This window comes from Varanus komodoensis, unplaced genomic scaffold (assembly GCF_004798865.1).
Source record: "Varanus komodoensis strain SLA01 unplaced genomic scaffold, ASM479886v1 scaffold12, whole genome shotgun sequence".
Taxonomy (NCBI): domain Eukaryota; kingdom Metazoa; phylum Chordata; class Lepidosauria; order Squamata; family Varanidae; genus Varanus; species Varanus komodoensis.
Window position 1 is genome coordinate 24,419,441 of NW_025335349.1, and position 21,403 is coordinate 24,440,843.

Below are 21,403 nucleotides of genomic sequence, written 5' to 3' on the forward strand. Positions count from 1 at the left end.
ATTTGGTGAAGAACTTGTGTAGGCCTCCCACGATCGGGAGGTATCCTGATTTCTAGTCAGGAAGCATCCATTACCATACTGAAGTTTTCTCTTGTCTTCAGGGCTCAGCTGATTCCTACACCAGCCGCCCTTCGTTGGACTCCGACGTGTCGCTTGAGGAGGAGCGTGAAGGTGTGAAGCGCGAAGTGGAGAACCAGGCCCAGCAGCAACTTGAGAAGGCCAAGGTACCTGGTGGGGAGGGTGCAGCCTGTGCTTGGCCAGGGCAGAGAGAAGACCATCTTGGTGAGGAGTTTCCCCTTTGAAATGACTTGGTCCCTGGTAGCCTTAATCAGGGTATGGTAAACAAAAAACCCTGGTATTAAACTTTATAAAAATGTAGAGGGAGACAAAGCAAAGACATGTTGTGTACCTCACATTTTCAAGGCACTCTTTCCTATTATGGAGCCAAAAGGATTCCATCCATGCTCAAAAAAGAGGTTGTCAGGTTCAAGAGATCCCCTCCCCCAGAAATACAGAGGGTTTTTTTTTTTTTTTTTGCAGAAATACAATCATACCTGGAAAGAAAAAAGGAAGGGGTGAAACTGAAATCAGCTAAATGAGGACTAAGCATGCTCAATGGGCACAGATACAAAAGTTCTCTTCAGGCTTTACAACAAATGGTGAAACTCTTCCTGTGAATCGAGAGGGGGCATTCCAAGTAGTCTCATGCCCTGGCATGAAGCCTGTGAGCAGGGCCGTGTTTTGATGGGATGTGGGGCAGCACTACTTGGCACATCTTTCCCCAGCCCTCTTGCTGAGTTTCCCAATTTATCACAGTGCCTGAGGAGGGCTTGACACAGTCACAAAGGAAAAAGTTGAAGAGGAATGGAATAGCGAGAATCCTGAACTTCACACTACACTGATAACAAAACACATTTCTTTGTTATCTATTGGGCATTCTGGAAAGGACGGCTTCCGATGCCTCACTGGGCATAGTTAGGAGAATGGAATTACAGCCCCCCCACCTAAATAATGCACTCAAAATGTTCCAATCATGTGATTCCATTATAGCTAGATAAGGCAGATTGGTTGTTCTTCAGCCACTTACCGAATGGTACCAGGTGTTCTAGATTCTGGGGAAGGGAGCAATATTGGCTTTCCACTTACTGGTTTCCATGGTTGCAGCCTCTTCTTCTTTCTCTTCACTTTAATCTATTCAAAACATGAATGGCCACTCACAAATGCAGGAAGGGGAACGTCTACTCTTAGATGCGGGAGGGGGCACAGCTACTGCGCATGGTCTGTGTGCAAAGCTTAAGACCAGATGACGAGCCAAACCAGGCTTTCATGGCAGACACACGTAACACTCTCGTGTTTGCTTGTTTTTGTTTCATTTAAGCAGCATTGTAAGGTTGTGTAGACCTTTCGCTTCCCATCATTTTATCAGTCCAAATCCCCCTTGCAGCTTTTTCTCCTGTGAGGAAAAATGAGAGATTATTGTAGCATTAAACTTCGCCTTGAGCACCATTCATCTGCATACACATACTGCGTGACTTACGATCTATGGGTAATTGAATAGCTTATGGTGCCATCCTGTATGTGCCTCCTGAGAAGTCAGGCCTGTGGACCCAAAGGGACTTACTTCCAGGTGCACGCAGACCTGCTGCATTAGAGTCCAAACCACAGTGCAGATAGCTCTTGATTGGACTCTTGCTACTGCTATGACTCCAGTAGGTGAATAGCACCCCAAAACACACACATACACTCACCTCTGCTTTACAGTGTGGGTGCTAAGGATGATCTATCTTACGGGGCTGCTGTAAGAATAATCTACAGGATGCTTTCAGCTTCGAGCCATGAGAATGATGGATGATTACTCTAGTGTGTTTCTTCTGGAGTGGGACATGCCAAAGCCACAGCTGACCTGGTATTGACAGTGCCCCGTTTCCTTTCCCCCTTCAGCACAAGCCAGTTGCCTTTGCAGTCCGTACCAATGTCAGCTACTGTGGAGCATTGGATGAGGAATGCCCTGTTCAAGAATCTGCCATCAATTTTGAAGCCAAAGACTTCTTGCACATCAAAGAGGTGAGGCATGGCTGAGGCTGGGGTAGGGAGAAGCAGCTTGCATTTCTAGGGACTCTGTTTCTGGGGGCTGAGCAAAGTCTGCATGGCCAGCAGGGTGTGGGAGGTGTCGGGGATGCATGGGAGGGAGAAAGGAAGTAAGAGCCCGTGGCAGTGACAAAAGTACGATCCAGCACTGCTGCTTTCCATGAAGTGTGTAACCTGCTTTTTCATGGAGGCTTCTGTTTCCTTTGTGAGAGAAAGACTGGCTTTTTTCCTGGGGGTTTTACTTTCTCTGCTTTCCTATACTTCGTATTCCACAACAACAAGATGGAGTTGTGGTATAGCACAAGTCTTTATTCCACTTCGTTGCATCTTTAACATGTATTACCACATTCTCCTTGCTCTAAAATCCTTAAGAAATGGCCACAAGATGAGCGGGAGGGCTTGGAGGATTACAACATTGTGTGAAGAGCCTGCCAGTTTCTGTGGGTGAAGGAACAGGAGGGCACAAGAAATGCCTCCAATGGAGAGACCCTTAGGGTGCAATCCATGGCTTTCTGGGCATGCAGGGAGTTATAGGCTTTTTTTCTGTCTAAACATGCAGAAAAGGTTTGAACTGTTAATGAGCAGAGGGACAGCTTCCTTCTTTCTCCTGTATGTGGTAAGAAAGGTTATTTAAAGCATCCAGGTGTCCTCCTGCCTTGCCCTACAGTGCAGGTGTAAAAGTGAGGTGGGAACCCAGGTGGGGAACCCAGTGTGTGACCCTCTGCCATGCTGTCTCTGCAGAAGTACAGCAATGACTGGTGGATCGGGAGGCTAGTGAAGGAGGGGGGAGACATCGCCTTCATCCCCAGCCCACAGCGGCTGGAGGCCATCCGGTTGAAGCAGGAGCAGAAAGCCAGGTACGAGGTGTCAAAGTGGGAAGGGACAGAACTGTGACTCAGTCATCCATGTCAGCAAGAGAATGGTTGCCTGTGGTGGGGGGCTGGTTGTACATTTGGAAGCATGCTCTGCTGTACCTGAGCTTTTTGCTAGCTAAACGCAGTCTGCCGCATGCTTTCATTGTGCCTGTTCAGTGACTCTGGTGCTAATATTAAGGCTGGCATCAATGAATAGTGACATAGGAAGCCAGTATTCATACTATGCACCACCCCTGCTAAGCAGCACTGGATCTTATTCTCTGAATAGAGATGAACTTGGGGAGAGAAGGCTCTTGAATCTTCCAAGCTTTGCCTTCCTGTTGGATACAGATACAGATTCGCAAGCTTCTCGTTATGTAATTACAATGACTTTTTCTTTCCTGTCAACTAGGCAATCTGGCAATCCTGCCACCAGCAGCCGGCGATCGCCTCCCCCATCTCTAGGTAAAGATATAATGGAGTTTGGTGTTTGCCATGATTCCATCGGAGTGCAGAATGTGGTACTGGGTGCAAAATGGAACTTGCTGAGCATCTCAGCTTTTATTCAAACAAGGCAACAGACGTTTCTGGCTCAGTGGATGCAGAATGTCAGGCTTGGGGGCCCAAATCTGGCCTGCTTTGGGTTGCACACAGGCCGCCTGGGTAACCCCAAATGACCCCCCAAAGGGGTAACCCCCTTTCCCCTAACTGCTGGTGGTTGAGTGATTTCCTGTCTTCTATGTCTTTCCCCCCCATTCTACAAAGTTGGAATGCCTCTCCAAGACTTAGTTCCTGGTAGTGAGAGGTTTAAAAGCCAAAATATGTTGGTATATTTGGCTCAGCTGTCATTGGCCCCCAGCCCCACCCACCCACCCACCCACCCTGGAATGTAGCCCTGGAGAGCTATTCTGAGGTGGAATTGGACCTTGGGGCTGACAGAAGCTCAGCAGCTCCATTCTAGCCTTTATGGCCACAACACAATGCCTGAAAGCGTGTGGACAGTGTCTGGTGAAATCTTAGCATGTATCCATACAGCAAAGCACACAGTCCTCGCACAATTTGGCAAATGATATGCCAGTATACCTTACAGACCAATTTTGCAGCTAAGCTGCCATGGTTTGTGCAGGATTTAGTGTTCACACATTAATGGGATGGGATCTGACTCCCCCCACCACTTGTTTTTCCTATCTGGGAGCACTGTTTGCTCAAATATGAAATAATTCACACCCCAAACTAGAAAAGTCACAGACTCCCTTATCCAAATGTGGATGCTGAGGGGGAGATTGGGGAGGGAGCTCTTGTTTTTCTTTTTGTTTTGATGGAGGGCGCAGCTTTAGCTTGTTACTCAGTTTGACTGATTCCTTGTTTGGCCTGTTTGAGCCACTCATAATATCCAGAGGGGCCATCGCTGCTGCCAATGTCTACTGAACTATAAGGCCTCTATATTTTTTGCACTGGAGCAGGGAGATGCCTGACTGGAGTAGTGAGGGACACCCCTTCAAGCCCAAAAGGGTTTGCACCAACTCTGCAACTTGACTGAGAGGACTTAGACATTGGAGAGCCAGTGTGGTGTCATGGTGGGAGTGTTGTCCTGGATATTGGGGAGACCCTGGTTCTAGTCCCCACTCAGCCATAAAGCTCACTGGGTGACTTTGGGCCAGTCACAAACCCTCAGTCTAACCTACCTCACAGGGTTGTTGTTGTGATGGAGAGGATTATGTAAGACAGGCCATACATACATACATACATATATACATACATACATACATACATACATACATACATACATACTTGGGGTGAGATAACGTTATTTCAGATGCAATCCTGTGGATGCTCAGACAGAAAAAACATCCTACCATTCATGAAGTTCTCTTGCTTATGGATCACTTGCATCTTTATCCTTTCAGTCCTGTGCCCAGCCATGTTGCTGCCCTCCATTTGTTATGGGGGATTCTAGGAAGTGTAGTCGCAGAGTCACAAAGAGATGAAAAGATGGGGAGGTAGAGCCAGTTATCCTCAGTCAGCTTGTTTCCTGTCACTTTCTCCACGCAGGGCATGACTTGCACTCAGTCAGATCTGAAGTTTTGTACATGCACTCAATGGGAAAAAAATGAGAGGTGCTAAAGCTTGATCCAAGCTGTACCTCCTGACTTGCTAGAGCCTAGAAGGCTTGTTTTTTCCAGTGAATTTAGCATTTCCTGTTTATATTCCTTTTCTCCTTCCAAAAGGCTATGCATGGAGTACTAAGACTGGTTTGCCCTCCATATTTTCTTTAAAATCTTCAGGGCAGCACCGCAATTGACAGGGCTTGCATGTTTCTTCCCGTTTCACCTCTGCTCTTGCCCACTGCCCTTGAGAGAGAGCGGGGGTGGGGGGGAGACTAAGTATTCATTGCTGTTGGAAACAGCTGGATAGGCCAAGTTAGAATTGCATGTATCAGCCCCAATGCGGGGTGGGGGGGTGGGGGGAGGACCCCATAAAGTGCCTTGGGTGCCTCTTAGAAGGAAAAAAGGTGGCATATAAATGCAGTAGAACTCCTTCCAGCACCAGGCAAAGACCTTTTTATTTTCCCAATAGTTCAATGGTTGAGCAAAAAATAATGGTATTTATTTGATTTTTCTTGCTACTGTGCCTCAGTTTGACTGAACTGTGGTCATCGTGTGGTTTTATTGTGGGCCTTTCTGTGTTTTATTCTTTTACTGTAGCATATGTTTAATGTATTACTGTTTTGTTATTGTTGTTTTTATGTTCTGTAATTTGTAAGAGAGTCATCCTGACTAATGGGCAGGATAGAAATTTAATTAATAAATAAATACAACATTGTATGGGCTGCTCCTCCATTCCAAGCCAGACACAAGCATGTTTGTTCATACTGGCTGGAAAGGATTTTGCTGCATGTGATTAGAAGCTGAAAAGGACACAGAGAAAGAATTTTTCACTAAATTGGTACAACATTGTGTGGGGGGCGAGGGCAGGGGCAGGATGAGACAGAGATGCATTTGTGCGAGAGGAATGTCTGTCTGGATCCTCATGAAGAACATGAGATGTGTGCCTAGTATCCCCCTCTGGACAGAAAGGTTTGTATGGTGCACCCCTAGGACTCACTGGGGCAGCTAAGGAAGCTCTCCAGTAGCCAATGGCTAGGGTTACCAGTGCCCAGCATGAGTTGCCCTTTGTCTTTGCTAGCACAGCTGTAGTCAACCATGTGAAGTAGCAAAGATTGCAGAACTGATTATGCCAAATAAGAGAGATCATTCGAATTTGGGCACAAGATTTTGCTAGCCTTTGATACAGACTTTGCATTTTGTGGCTGGAGTGTCTGCAGTGTCTTTAGTCTTGAATGTATCTTGTCCTGCTCTGGGCATAAGCCATGGCTTTTGCTGCTGAGACTGAAGCTGCCCCCACAAATGAGGCTCAGCAATGAACTGGAAGCCGCTTCCAGCCCCCTAATTGTACCGCATCTCCAAGGAGTCAGAGTGCCTCTGTTGCAGCACCTGATCCTTCTTGCCATCTTCCCCGTGTTCTGGTTCCTGACTGTTGACCACGCTGTGTTTTCTTTCTTTTCTTACAAGCCAAACAGAAGCAAAAACAGGTAAGGGCTTAATGCTGGGATTGCACTCTTGGATGCTGTGGAGAGTTATACTATAATCAATAGCAGAGTGAAAGCGATTTATCAGGAGATTGGGGTGGACACGGAGGCCTTGATATTTGGGGTTGTGGTGGCAGTTGAGGCCTAGAGAGCCTCAGCTTTGGCATCGCTGTGTTTGCTTTTGAAACTCTGAAAAAACAGGAGCAGCCACTTTTGTGTGATGCACCGCTTCCTTTTCCAGACAGAGCACATCCCCCCATACGATGTGGTGCCCTCCATGCGGCCAGTGGTGCTGGTGGGACCCTCACTGAAAGGATATGAGGTATAGAAACCATGAAGATGCAGAATGCTACCTTAAAGCCCCAGTCCCCAATGTCATGCTACTGGGCTGTAGCAGTCACCCGATGGGCACCAGCATGAAACCCATCGCCATCCTTTTGTTCCTTCCAGGTGACAGACATGATGCAGAAAGCTCTCTTTGACTTCCTCAAGCACAGATTTGATGGGAGGTAAGACACCCTTCTTTTGAGAGCTGTCTGTCCATCCTGACCGATCCATTCTGTTCCCATGTTCCAAGGGAGGGGGAGGTCATATGCTGGCTGCTCCTTAGCTCTAGTACCTGCAGATGTGCAGTCAAACTGAGAAATGAGAAGGAGCAGGGTCAGGAATTATTTGCTAGCCTAGACCTCAAATTTGGGCCCAAGATGCAATTGGGTCATCTAGATTTTCTAATACCTTTCCCTATTCAAAACAACTAGCATGGGAAGTGAAATATTTATCTGCGCTTGTTTGGCTCACCTGTGCTTTGCTCAGCTTTTGTAGCCCTGTGTTTTCAGACAATGAAAACCAATGTTTTGGGAAGATGGTGCAAGGAAAGTTCTGGGGAAGAGTACTTCCATATCTGAGGATGCCAGATGGTGGATGGCAGCAAGCAGCACAAGTTATGCTGTAAACCATATGATAGGTCATTCTGAAGAAAGGTTCAGAGTTGGTAGCTACTCAAAGTGACGTGGCTAAAATCACATCTCTGCTCTCCAGGACAGTTGAACCAGTCTGATGCAACCAAACTTGTGAGGAATGCGTCCTGACTCAGGCAAAACTAGGAGTTCCTTGAGCCTGCCTGTAGATTGTAAATGTTGGATTTGTTTGGCTCCAGATTTCTTCTTGGCCTAGAAGCTGTGACCAGTTGTGTAATTCACATGATTTGGATGAGCTGCTTGTCCTCTTGCCTTGCAGAATCTCCATCACGCGTGTCACGGCTGACCTGTCACTGGCCAAGCGCTCGGTGCTTAACAACCCAGGCAAGCGGGTCATCATTGAGCGGTCCATCACCCGGTCCAGCATTGGTGAGTCCCGTCAAGCCCCTGGACCGGGGAGGCAGGCAGTTTGCCTGGCATGGTTATGTTGCTCCTCTTCCTAGCATGGCATTTCCCACCCTGCCACATTTCCAGATGTCTTCTCCTTCAACTCTCATCAGCCCCAATTCCAGCTGTTGTGGCCAATGGCCTGGAATGCTGGGAGTCGCAGTCCCAAACCGCTGGGAGGCACCCAGTTGCAGAAAACTTTTCCTATCTTGCTGGTGTGGAGCTCCCAGGCCTACTTCCAGATGGAGAGATCCTTGCGCGGCCAAACAAGCCTTTTGAGGATAAAGACCCAGTCATAATTGTAGTAGGCTTCCCGGACTTTTTATGCATCTTCTTATGCATACACCCTGCCACTTTCCATCCACACCAGTGTAACAAGACCGGCCACATGAGCAGGGAAAGGATAAATGAAACGGTCCACCTGCTCCCTTTTACCCTAGTGCACTCGCAGCTTTGCTGCTTTAAAACAAGCACACGTCGTCGGTTAAGCCGGGATCCTTTCCCTTCTCATATGGCATGCTGCTTGGGTTGGCTGGACTGAACTGCAGTTTCCTCCCTGCCTGGGTCAAATACTGAAATAAGGTGTCCATATTTCCCTCACAGAGAACTGTCCTCTGTTTGAAGGTATGATAAAAGACCATCCGTACTTAGTGCTGAACAGCTGACTAAGCAGGAAGGCACGCAGGTCACTCGGTCACTCTAGGACAAGATGTCCTTCTCTTTCAATGATAATAGTCCATTCTGACTTTGATTCCGTAGCTGTAGATTAGCACAGGAGTTCATTTGCAAATGCGTGCTTTCATTTTGAAGATGCACGTCTTTTTTCTGGACAACATGGAAGTGACCTCCTTGTACTGAATGTAAGCTGGAAAGGAGACCATTGTAGGTTAAAATAAGCTTTCCCACCTTCTTTACGAGCTGGAGCTTCCTTGCGTCAGCTAGGGTTTTATCCTAAAGCATGGGATGGGGAATATGTGACCCTCCAGATGTTGCTGAACGGCCGCTCCCATCAGCACTAGCCAGCAGCGCCAATGGAGAGCTATAGCACAACAGGGCCTGAGGAGCCAGGAGTCCCATCCGTGCTCTAAAGAAATCTCAGAGCAAGGCAAAGACCCGGCTGGATTCCTGCCCACCCTGCCCTACTTCTCAGAACAACACATTTGAAGCAGTAGAGCCCCATTTAGCTACCTTTTGCCTAAGGGCTTCTCTAAGGAGGCTTTTATTGTGCACTGTACTGCACAGGCATCCTTCCAAGCATTTCCATGGCTCTTTTTAGACTAAGGAAGGCCTGGTATTATCTGAAAATGGCAGAATGAACCACAATGAAAACATCTTGTATTTCTGCAGTATTCCTGTACTGTGGAATTGTGAATATGCAATGGAGCTTATAGAACAGCAGAAAGAAACCTCCTTGGAGCCAATCTTATTTCCACAAAAAATCCAGCGTAGAAGCCTCAGTAAAGTGGTGGGTTAAAACTCTCCCACAAAGAAACCCCTAATCCTACAGAATCTTAGTGCCAGACAGATGCAAAGCAGTGAGCAAACTCGCCCTTCCCTTTCTTAGGAGCCCAGTCTTGCAGCTTTAATATATGTGCTTTACAGTTTTGCATAATTCTGTTTCAACAGATCTGTGCTAACATGCATACATTTAAAACAACAAGCAAACTGCACAGTTGAATCCTGAGATTTTGCGACTTTCAGGGTTCCAAACAATGCATTCAGGGAGCAAAGTTTCAGTCAGTCAGCTGCCAATCATTGAAGTAACTGGTAAAGTCTTTTGTGAGAGCCAAAAGCAGGGGTTGCTTTACCAAATGCCTTTTTCTTATTTTAAAGAAGTAGCAAAAGGCAACATTCTTTAGGGGAGAGGGAAAGGGATTTGATGTGTTCCAGGATACAAAGTGGTTCTGCAACAAGAAATGCCTGGCAAGCAATGAGGGAACTCCCAACCTTCCCCAGGGAAAAGGTTCTCTCTCCTGGCTTCAATCCTACATTTTATTTATTTATTTAATTTACAGTTAATTAATTTTATTCTGATTAATGTTGTAAGCTGTCCAGAGATGGAAGTAATGGATGGCATACAGATTTTATAAATAAATAAATAAATACATACATTTATTTATTTGAGTAATATCCTACCATTTTCTTGTTTAAAGAACTCAAAGCAGCTTACATCATTCTCTTCCTCCTGCTCTTAGTCTTATCCCCTCAACGGTAACCCTGTGAGGTAGGCTGGGCTGAGAGTCTGTAACTGGCCCAAAGTCACCCAAAGAATGACTTTTGAAGAGATTGCACTGCAGTTCTGCTTTTTGCTCCTTTAATGAACTTTTTCTCATTAAGAAAGAAAGCCAGGAGAACTGAAAACATGAAAGAATTGCAAATCAATGATGATGTCATGCAGATACCCCCCCACCATGTGAGTGAATGAGCCACATTGATCCCACAATAAGTGCTTGTCTGGAAACAGCCCTGATCATGGTGTGGCAGAACTCAGTGGCAGCAAATTATAGATGGTCCAGCCATGCACTTGAGGCAAAATGAATAAGAGATGGGAAGAGGCTGACTGGAATTATATGGTGATTATGAGTATCTAATTTAGTAACATTATGTTATTTCACAATGTGGAGTTGGAAAGCAGGATCACTGATGCTAATGATTATTACTCTAGCCTCTTATTAACCTCCATAGCAATTGAACTTTTTGGAATTATTATGCCAAATAGAAATAACAGCAGTATGCATTTAAAGATAACTTACCCTCATTAGCATTTTAAAATCATGCTTTTATTGCTTTAGAGAGCTCCCATTGGCTACACATTAATCTAAATCCCTGGAGAGGATGGCTTAGCAAGAACCCTCACATGAATTGTAATCTGTGCAGGCCTCTTCCACTTTTAACAAATTGTTCTTTGTATTAATCTCTTTACTCAAACTACTTGGCTTTTCCGCCTGCATTGAAATTAAATTGCTTTCAGAGGTGCACTCTGAGAGGAGGCTCTTGTTGTTCTATGGAACTGATCCTGCCCCAGTGTAGGGGTGAGCTTACACAATCCATTTCTGTAGGACAAACTTTACTGATATGTGAAAAGTTCCTGAGATTCTTCTATGCACCATTTCACATGGGAGGGAGAAACAAGATGCAACCGTCAGTGAAATGTCTTGATGCTGCTAATGTGGTATCTGCACAGTTGCACAGATGGGAATGTGCTTGTGCAAGTCCCAGATGGAACGGAGAGGTATCGTGTGGGTATATTTCTCTATCACCTAAAGACGTAAAAAGAGCCCCGACAGATCAGGCCAAGCTCCATCTAGACCAGTCTTTTGTTCAAAAAGCTTTCCAGTCAGACCAGCTTTCCAGGGAAACCCACACGTGAGATGCAAGTGCAGCAGCCAGCCAGCCACCCATGTTCCCCAGCCGGTGGGGTACATAGGCATAATGCCTTTGATCCTGGCAAGTAGCATAAAGTGATCCAGAGTACTAGCCATTCATAGCCTTCTCCTCCATGAAGTTGTCTGATCTCCTTTTAAAACCACCCCAAGTTACAGCCATCACTACGTTCTGTGGCGATGACTTGAACCATATGCTGTGTGAAGGAGTTCTTCTGCTTATTCATCCTGAATTTCCCACCAATCAGCTTCGTGTCCTGTATTCTACTATTATAAGGGGGAGAAAAATGTTTCCCTCTGCATTTTTTCTGTGCCGTGCATAATTTTGTACACCTCCATTTGCTCTTTTTCCAAACTACACAATCCCAGCTGTTGTAACCTTTCCTCATGGTGGAGTTTGTCCAGCCCCTTGGTCCTCTTAGTGCCCTTTTCTGCATTTTTCTAATTTGATAATATCTGTTTAAGATTATTGTAATTACACCCTGGAAAGAACATATCTGTAAGAGCAAGAAACCATGAAAGATAAACAGTATTGCTTTTTTTCCACCTCACATTGACACAGCAGTGAAAAACTGAATCACATAAACTCACCTGAAACCTCTTGAACAGCAGCCTGGTCACTCTCCTTGAATGTACTGGCCGGCTTGAGTTTCTGCACTTCCTCCAGTAGTCAGTGCATTGTATCTATTTATATCCCATGTGTGCTGCCTCTAGGAAGCTTACAAGATTTCAGAAATGTTTCCTGTCTGTTTTCTAAGCACATAGTGAAGGGTAATAATTTTAGTGTTTTAGGTCAGTGTTTCAAGGGCTTTGCTACACAAGGTGAAGGTTGTTTACTTATGATAATTTGTGAGGGCTTCACACAAAGCACATCTTCCAGGGCTTCTCCCAGGTTTTGCAAGCATCCCCACAACTCTTTTTAAGAGCTAAGCAACTGCACTGTTGTCTAAAGTGGCAGGGTGAACTGAAAGGCTTGTAGGTTTTTGTTTTTTGCAGTCATAGAGTTGTAGAGTTGGAAGGGTCCAAGAAGATAATCAGGTCCAGCCAACCCCCTGCTGTTGCAGGACACCAATTTTCTTTCTCCTTGAATGTCTCTGGTGTGGGAGAGTGGAACCAGGCAACTGGTTCCACTGTCCTATTGCTCTGACAGTCAGGAAGCTTTTCCTGATATCTAGTCTGAACCTGGGTTGTTTCAACTCGAGTTGATTATTCCGTGTCCTACATTCTGGTATCAGCAAGAAGAGATCTTGACCTTCCTCTTTGTGACAGCCTTTGAGGCACTTATAGAGGGATACCGTGTCCCCGCTCAGTCTTCTCTTCTCAAGGCTAAGCGCACCCAGTTCTTTCAGTCTCTCCTCATAGTGTTTCCAAACCCTGGATCATTTGTGTTGCCCTCCTCTGGACCCTTTCTAGTTTTCTCACCTCTTTCTTAAACCTTGATGCCCAGAACGGGATACAGTATTCTGGATGAGGTCTGACTAGTGAAGAAGAGTATAGGGGCACTATTACTTCTTTGTGACTTGGAAGCAATACTTCTATTAATGCATCCTAAAGTAGTATTTGCCCTTTTTGCAGCTGCATCACATTGTTGGCTCTTTGTTGTTCACAATAACTCCAAGTGCTTTTTTTATCCTTTTTCAGTTCTGAGCCACCTATTTCCCATCTTGTATCCATGCATTTGGTTTCTTTTTTCTAGGTGGAGAACTTGGCATTTGAAATCCTTTTTGAATCTCATTCTGTTGCTTTCAGCCCAGCATTCAAGTTTATCAAGATTGCCCTGGATTTTCATTGTCTTCTAGGGTGTTCACTATCCCATCCAGTTTTGTATCATCTGCCAATTTGATTATTGTTCCTTGTACTTCCTCATCTAAATCATTAATGAAGATGATAAAGAGCTCTGAGCCCAGGAATGAACCCAGTGGCACCTCACTAGTTATTTTCCTCCACTTTGAGAAGGTGCCATTGATGAGCACTCTCTGTGTCTGATTTAATACCCAATTTTGGATCCTCCTAATAGTTTTTCTATCTAGCCCACCTTTTGCTATCAGGATGTCATGGTGCGTTGTCTTGAAAGCTTTGCTAAAGTTGTGGTAAATTATGCGCACAGTGTTCTGCCTGGCACAGTGCTGCCTCATTGTGTGATGGAATACATAGAAAGACAGACAAAGGCGCACACAGCCTGGAGGGGGAGACATGTGTAAAGAGCCAGTGTTAAGCCCACCCTATGATATTTAGACAGAAGCACAGGCGACAGCTCCCAGCATAGCTGGCTGGGGTGTGCTGGAGTTGCAGGCCTCTCTGCTGCTCAGACTTGAATAGGATTGTACCCTTACTGATTTACAGCAATTTTATCCTGCCCTTCTGCCAAAATTGGCTGCTGAAGTGACCACCCTCTACAAAGAGACATAGCACCAAAGGAGAGCAGATTGAAAAGGAAGAGATGGGGGAAAGCAACAGCAAGCATTAGCTCTTAGTTACAAAGTTCTCAGCAACCAGTCAGAATAGGAACAGTCCAAACAGAGGAGAAGCCAAAGGTTAGTGGGCCCCTCTGCTGAGCGGATGGAGCGGCTTGCTTTGCTTCCGTCCCTCTGTCACAGCTTGGTGGCCTGGCTGTTCCTGGACGACAGTGGAGGGAGAGGAAAAGCCTGGCTCCTCCGCAGAGGGCTCCTTTTCAGTCCCACCTGTGGTGCTCAAGTGCTCACTCTTCTTGGGGAATTTGGAGGCTCCCCAGCTGGGTGTGGACGGCAGGGAGGGAGGACTCTTGTTTCCTGTGTATGGCACCGGGAGGCACCCCATTCACTCCCTTTCTGCCTCCTTTGCAGCTGAAGTCCAGAGTGAGATTGAGCGCATCTTTGAGTTGGCCAAGTCGCTGCAGCTGGTGGTGTTGGATGCTGACACCATCAACCACCCCGCACAGCTGGCCAAGACCTCTCTGGCCCCCATCATTGTCTACGTCAAGGTCTCCTCCCCAAAGGTGAGTGGGGTGAGGGCTGCTCCCAGGCAGTGCTCTGGAGCCTGGCCTGTTCTGAATGCCCGTGTTTGAGTAAGCCACTGGCCCTTGTTGTTCTCTGCTCTTATGCCACCAGCGTTCTCAGAGAGCCCCGTGGTTCATAAACAGCAGCTCTGTGGGGTGTCGACAGTGCAGGGGCAGGGGAGGGCTGAAGCTGAGAGAAAGTGGCTTGCCTTGGGCCACCTTGCAAGAGGGACTTGCTGCTTCAGGCATGAGCCTCTTGCGATCAAGGTGCACGTTCTAGATCTGGGTGGGCAATTTGTGATTCTCCAGATGTTTTGCCGACAACCCCTGCCACTCCTCACCATTTACAGTCCAGCAACGTCTAGAAGGTCACATGCTTCCAGCCTTCTTTAGGGTACAGGCTTATACATTAGGAAGAGGGCCACAAGTTGCCAACAGGTGCCTTATGACTCTGGCTCTGCTTCCTTTTTGGCGAAAGGTGCTGCAGCGGCTTATCAAGTCCAGAGGGAAATCGCAGGTGAAGCATCTCAACGTGCAGATGATGGCAGCTGACAAGCTGGTGCAGTGTCCCCCGGTTAGTCTCGGAAAGGGCCGGGGCCCCCTCTGAGCCCTGCCTGGGTTTTCCCTCGCTTGCTTCTCTCAGAGAGCCCCTCTGCTTGATTGCGTTCTTTTGGTGGGGTGTCTTCTTGTAACACCACTCACTGGCAGGAGGACAAGAAACCTTCTGGCAGGTGCTGCTGCCATCCGTGGCTGTGCCCCCTCCTGAAATGTATGGCTGGGAGGCCCCATTATAGAGCGTTGTGCCTCTCAGCATGTCCAGGCTGCTTTTCCCACACCTCTGAGCAATTAGACCGTCCTGCCCTCACGTCCTCGGAACGAAGGAGCACCCTTCCAAGTGGGAATTCCCATGCAAGGCTGATCCGCAGCAAGTCCTTACAGAAACTAAGCACTGTTCTACCTCGTTTAATAAACAGTCTCAGGATACCGTCCCCACCCCACCCTGTCCATTTAAAAAAACATGCAGAGCTTATAGCTTAAGGCAGTAGCACCATAGCAGTGCTAGAAGTCATTCCCTATATCTGCTGACACATACCACGGAAACCCCCTATTGTGGCTTTGCAACATCTAGTAGCATTAACGCCCAGTGTCTGTTGATGCCACTGTTCTGTCACTGAGGAGCTGACCTCTTGCTCTTCCATCTTCCCATCTCACTCCATTTCTCAAGGAACTTTTTGATGTGATCCTGGATGAGAACCAGCTGGAGGATGCCTGTGAACACCTGGCAGAGTACCTGGAGGTGTACTGGCGAGCAACTCACCACCCTTCGCACACCATTGGCAGCCAGAACCTGGTGACACCGTCTACTGCCATTCCTGGCCTGCAGGTACAGAGGATATAGCAGTGGTCCTGCTGAATCAGACCAAGAGGCCCCTCTGGCCCTGCATCATGCCTCCAAGATATTTTGGGAAGCTCAAAAATGGGTTGCACAGGTCTGCTGGCCTTTCCCCAACATCTGGGACTTGGAGAAGTACTTCCCCTGCCACTTTACCATTGCATACCTGTTTCATCTGGAGATGGGGAACCTGTGGCTTCCCAGATGTTGGAATTCAATTCCCATGAGCTTCAACCAACATTTCCAGTGTCAGGAATGGTGGGCCATTGTTCCTCCAGACTCCAGCTAAATCTCTTGCAGGATCCTTAATCAGCTGCACCGACAGTCCTAAACAGTTAACATGTCAGGAGTGTGGAAAGACCTGTATATAGACAGATATTGGACTTATTTGCACTCATTTGGAGGCAAATTATGAGTTAATTACTTGTTAGGTTAATGGAGGGTTGTTTCGTCTTGAGTGTCTGGGTTTGGACATCACATAGCAACCTTCAGTCAAAGATTGCATATACAAAATTAACCCACAATTTCTTATGGTCCGTGTTGAGTATGTTCAACCACCATTTTGCAAATTCTACTTTCAGTAAGGCCAATTGGCAATTGTTGCAACGTCTAAACTTGAATACCGTAGGTTAATCATGGGTTAAGCAGCCCACAGTTTAACACTGAATTAATTAACCCATGATTGAGGCTATTATGTGTAGGCCAGTTCTTTGGGAGCTTAAGGAGGAAGAATCAGAGGCTTCTTTAAAGTGTGTGCCACCTCTTTCTTAATCATGTGTTTTTTAGAAAACCAACACCAAGCTCAAAACCATAGCTTTAAATTAGACTTCGCAATGAAGTGTTAGTGGGTTTGTACCTCTGTCCCTCAAAAATTTTCTAACACTTCTGCTCCAAATATCTGGAGAAAATAATTAGTGTCAAACCCTAAATCTCTTGGCTCCAGTCCAACCCAAATTAGTCACTGTACAGTACCAGTGAAATCTGTTCTGGGAGGTGGAGTGTAGGCCTGTGCTGGTTTACTCTCATTTAATCCAGTGGAGTTTATTGCCAGGTCAGCCTATGTAGGATTTCAGGCTTCATCACAAGCTCATTGTTTCAGTGGGATTAAGAGCAACCAGAAGTGCAATCCAGCACGGCTGCCCCTACAGGTTACAGACCTCCAACTGAGCACAGAGGCCAAGATTGCCTCTCAGCTCCCTTCATTCACAAAAATATTTAGGCAGCTGATTTTGGCCATGCATATGTTTTCCCCCTCCTCATGAGGAGGAGCTTAGGCCCTTCCTGAATTTGGTGGAAGCCAGCTGAGCTCACCCCTCCTCCCTACAGGGCCTGCCCAAAGACAGTCTTCCATCTTTAAGGCTGCAGCCAGTGTGGAAAGAACCACACTGGCTGAGAGGGTAAAGGCAGAGTGCCCACGGAGACTTTAGCCGGAGAGCAATTACTGGCCTGGCCATCGGATTGTACCCAAACTGTCATTGGGTTGAGGGTCCTGCAAACAATCATGTTGGCTGAGCAAGAACCAGGTGGCTGCTTGCTCGAGGGTGCTGCACCACTGGAAGCTTTGTCAGACGTGTGGCCTCTTTTCCTCCCCAGAATCAGGCCCCGCCGGGTGAACCTGGCAGCGAGCGCTCCCCGGTGGAGCACGACAGTTTGATGCAGTCCAACGAAGTGAGCGACGCCTCCCGCAAGACCTGGACGGCAGCGTCTCAGCGCAGCTCGCGGCACCTGGAGGACGAGTATTCGGATGCCTACACTGACCTGTACCAGCCTCATCGCAACCACAACAGCGGCCTCCACAGCACCAATGGCCACGACTCACAGGACCGCCTCCTGGAGCGTGAGTCTGAGCACAACCACAACGAGAGGAACTGGCAGCGCAACCGGCCCTGGGCCAAAGACAGCTACTGAGGCCTCCTGGCCAGGCACCTCCCGCCCCTGGGCCAGGCAGCTGGGGACACGGGACAAGGCTGCTGCCACCACCACCGCCTCCCAGACTGAGCCAGTTGCCTGCTAGCAAGCCTGCCTCTCTTTTCCTTCCTAGCTGAGCCCCACAGTATACAGGTCCTGCCCCCAGTATACAGGTGCTATCTATGGAACCCCAGACACCGCCACAGCTGCCTGAGTCTTACATCCAGGTTGGGAGAATTCTCTCGCCTGCCTTTGTTTTGGGTTCTAAGGGCCATCAGAACGTCCTTGCAGGGTAAATTCCATTGGAGCTTTGCATCTCAAATTCATTTTTTTGCAGGGAGAAAGGAGTGGGAGAATTGGGCTTATTCGTCTTCAGGAAAGATGCAGTATGCCAAAGGAGCTGGATGCTGTGGTCCTCTGTTTCTAGCTTGGGGAGAGCAGGGCTGGTGTATTAGGAGAAAGGAGAGTTGGCAGCCAGGAACATCCAGAAGTGGAATGGTAGAGTGCTTTTTGCCATGCCTTAAAGCAGGGGTGAAGAACCTCAGGCCCAGGAGCCAACTTTGGCCTCCCAGGGTTTTCCCTCATTGCCTCAACTCCTTTCCTCCAAACCAATAATCTGGTGATTTCCTGATTCTCTGCAGTTTTTTCCCCATTCTGAAAGGTCTGAAATGCCTCTTCTAAGGCTGAATGACTGGCAATGAGAGCATTCAGCTACACTAGGCTGAAATTTTTGGTATTTTGGCACCTTCTGTTTTGCACTGCCTACTACTGGAAGGTGGCTCCTCAGAGCTTCTCTCAAATTGTATGCCACCTTTGGGCTGAAAGAGGTTCAGTGCCCCTGCCATAAGGACTCAGTGTTAGTCCATGCTTTGTCATAACGAACACATAATGGAACCAATCACCTAGGGAGGTGGTGGGCTCTCCCCAACTAAAGGTATTCAAGATGCAGCTGGACAACCACCTGGGAGGGCCAGTTTAACCTGGAATCCTGCACTGAGCAAGGGGTTGGATCTGATGGCCTTCTTGGCTCCTTCCAACACTTTCATGATTCTACAAGGTTAGAACTGCCATGAGGACTCCATTGATCTGTGAGCCGATTCAAATGAAGAGCCAAAGTTGGTTGAAGCAATTACATGCAAGGTTTGGGGCACTGGTGAACATTTTGAGCAAGTGCTCTGATGCAGCATAGGAAATAAGCAGCATGATGAAGTTAGTGCGGCCCAGGGAAAACCTGTTTCAGGATGGGTTGGGTCAAATAGTTGAACACTTCCATATTGGAAACAAATTCCCTACCAATAGAAAAATAGCACAGCAAGGTTAGACTACACTGTCTCTCTGACATTGAGCTTTCTGTGTTCAGGGAGGACACAGAAATGATAACTTTTTATATGGAGGAACATTCAGCTATGTGATCCCCTTACTTGCAGTCAGAAGTCTGGAACAATCCAGAAACAGTTCTTCCATACTGTTTGGGTTAATGGGGACATTAGCCAAGATGAAATAGATGGGTGAAAAGTTGCTTGCTTCTCGTAACTTGTCTATGAAATGTCAAAGCATCCACCCACAAATCACAAGGCCGGAAGAGTTAACACCACAGTGACTTTTCCACTAGGTACTCTTCTGATGTGGATGGATGTGTTTGAACATTATTCACAGACCCTGCTTTGGCCAGGATGGGAGGGCATGTCCTTCACCCTGCAGGCAGAGTGAGAGAATGAAAGGAAAAGCAGGCGTGAGGCTGTGATTTCAGGCAGAGGGGAAGCAGGAGGGAAGGGGTTGTTTAATCATTTCCAAACTGCAATAACTTTTCTCCTGCTGGAATTCCAGACCCACAGGCTACACCTGGGAAACAAATTTAGGGAGGGAAAAGGATTAAGGACCCCTTCTCAATCTCCACTCAGTCACAATTCCATGAAACTGGGGAGCGCAGTAGATTTTGCCAGGGTGAAAAAAACCTTGAACAAATGAGCCATAAATTCCTTGGAGCTGCAGCCTGGGACTCGGCCCGAGTTTGATCCCTCTATTACCCTGTACAGCTTACAAGGACTCCTGTCTCAGTGCACAGCCAACCCCCCTCTGTTAGGGAGCTGGTGGAACATGTTCATAAAGCCACAGCATGAGAAGTTGAATTTATTATCCTCCACCTTCCCTGGACTTCTCTGCTAATTGCATGGGGCCTTGATCTTCCATATGTCCGTCAGCTGGGAGGGGGTGAAGAGGTGCTGGATAGCTGACAGCATTGCTACTTGACCATGTGCTCATTGTTGTCACCCTGGGACATGGTCTGAAGGAGGGCGGCATGGGCTAGAGCCATTTCTGCTTTCTCTCTAATGCACAACCCTCTCCTCAAGAGGCCCAGTTGCTTTTCCATCCCAACCGCTCCCCAGCACTTCAAACACTTCATGGGGCAGTGGATGGCAGCCCCCTGCCCCTAAAAAGAGCATGTACACCTATCAGAAATCAGCTTGTAAATACTGCGCACTACCACCGGGAGCTGTTTTGAGTGTCTTGTCATATATACCCTGGACTGCCTGGAACCAAGGGAAGCTGCTGCTTCTTTCCTGGCTTAGGCAGTTTCGGGGCAGGCAGGGAGATCTGGGTTCTGTCCCTGTGGTCACCATTCAGTCGGCCACAGCAACAGCTTTGTTACTATTCTTTTGTAGAGAGCACTTATTTCCCAGACAACTTGTAAGCAGTTTGAAAAAACAAGCACTTGCTGTTTATAGAATGTGGCTGGTCTGCCTTTATTTTGAAAACTGATGGGTCAAAGGGGCTAGCAGTTTAAACAGTAATGTGGTTGGGCTACACACAGAGACATGTCACTGGAACACCAACATGGTTACAGGGCCAGCTGCCCGTTATAGAAGTAGATGTGCTTGGGCAAGGGGCACTCCGGCCAGACCAAGTATTTTTCATCTCACACAGGAACTGAATGCCTGTTCCATCCACAGCCTTCAACTGACTTTGAAGCCGTTCACTTTCTTCTAGGAATTATGCTCTGAATGAGGACCTAAGGCTGTTCACCAAACTAAAATTCCCAAGTTTCCTTGAGGGACATTATGGGCCATTTCTTAAAATGAAGGTTACTGTACTTGAGATTGGAGAATGCTCACTTTACTGAAACACACATTTTATTAATAGCTATACTAAACCAGTTTGCAGTTTAGCATGACTGAGGAATCCGGCCTGAAGTCATACAAGGGAAACCAAACAAGTATAATTAGTTCCAGAGGTGCAGGACAAAGTTGCTTCAGGAAACTATATGGGCTTTGCACACCATGCCATTCAGTCTTTATGCAGAAGCAGGTTGACCACTGAGTTCAATGAGACAGACTAGACTCCATAGTTTACATGCTTTGGATAACAGCTTACTACCCTAAATGTCCTCATTCTTCCATTAACCCATGTCCTTATAGACACTCAAGCTTACTAGAAGAAAATCCACAATCATAGCCTTGGGACCTCTTGGGACCTTTATGTATCAAGTTATACAAATCGTGCATAGTTATTTCCAGTTAAGCATGAGAGAATACATTCTCAACTCATTCTGTGCTACTGAGCAGGCCAGCCAACTACAGACAAGCCACTATGAACCATGGAAAGCTATACAGTGCACACTGAAGTACAGCCGTGGCACTTGCGCCAATCACATCATTCACCACTGAGTGGCAAAATTCTTTTGAAGTTTCTTTTCACCTGGCATTTTTCACTACATACACCTTCTCATGTACAAAACACATGCCTCTTGCAGTGGTTGAAACTAGCTTGAGTGCAACTCAAAGGCTACTTGCTTGACAAAATGTACAGACGCAAGATACAAATCCTTTCCTCAGGGCAGCTACTGTATATT

At 47.0% G+C, this 21,403-nt stretch overlaps 1 protein-coding gene across 1 annotated transcript in view; it reads left to right on the forward strand.

Annotated features, from left to right (window-relative positions):
* The window catches only part of CACNB3 (calcium voltage-gated channel auxiliary subunit beta 3), a 33,501-nt gene extending 13,057 nt beyond the window's left edge, over positions 1 to 20,444 (forward strand). Inside the window, exons 2-13 of the mRNA XM_044421893.1 lie at positions 102 to 224; positions 1,942 to 2,064; positions 2,830 to 2,945; positions 3,355 to 3,407; positions 6,515 to 6,534; positions 6,773 to 6,853; positions 6,982 to 7,040; positions 7,768 to 7,877; positions 14,101 to 14,252; positions 14,731 to 14,826; positions 15,478 to 15,636; positions 17,239 to 20,444. Coding sequence (XP_044277828.1) covers positions 102 to 224; positions 1,942 to 2,064; positions 2,830 to 2,945; positions 3,355 to 3,407; positions 6,515 to 6,534; positions 6,773 to 6,853; positions 6,982 to 7,040; positions 7,768 to 7,877; positions 14,101 to 14,252; positions 14,731 to 14,826; positions 15,478 to 15,636; positions 17,239 to 17,553 — 1,407 coding nt within the window. The 3' untranslated portion in view covers positions 17,554 to 20,444. The remainder of the gene's footprint in view (positions 1 to 101; positions 225 to 1,941; positions 2,065 to 2,829; positions 2,946 to 3,354; positions 3,408 to 6,514; positions 6,535 to 6,772; positions 6,854 to 6,981; positions 7,041 to 7,767; positions 7,878 to 14,100; positions 14,253 to 14,730; positions 14,827 to 15,477; positions 15,637 to 17,238) is intronic.
* Positions 20,445 to 21,403: the final 959 nt, after the last annotated feature.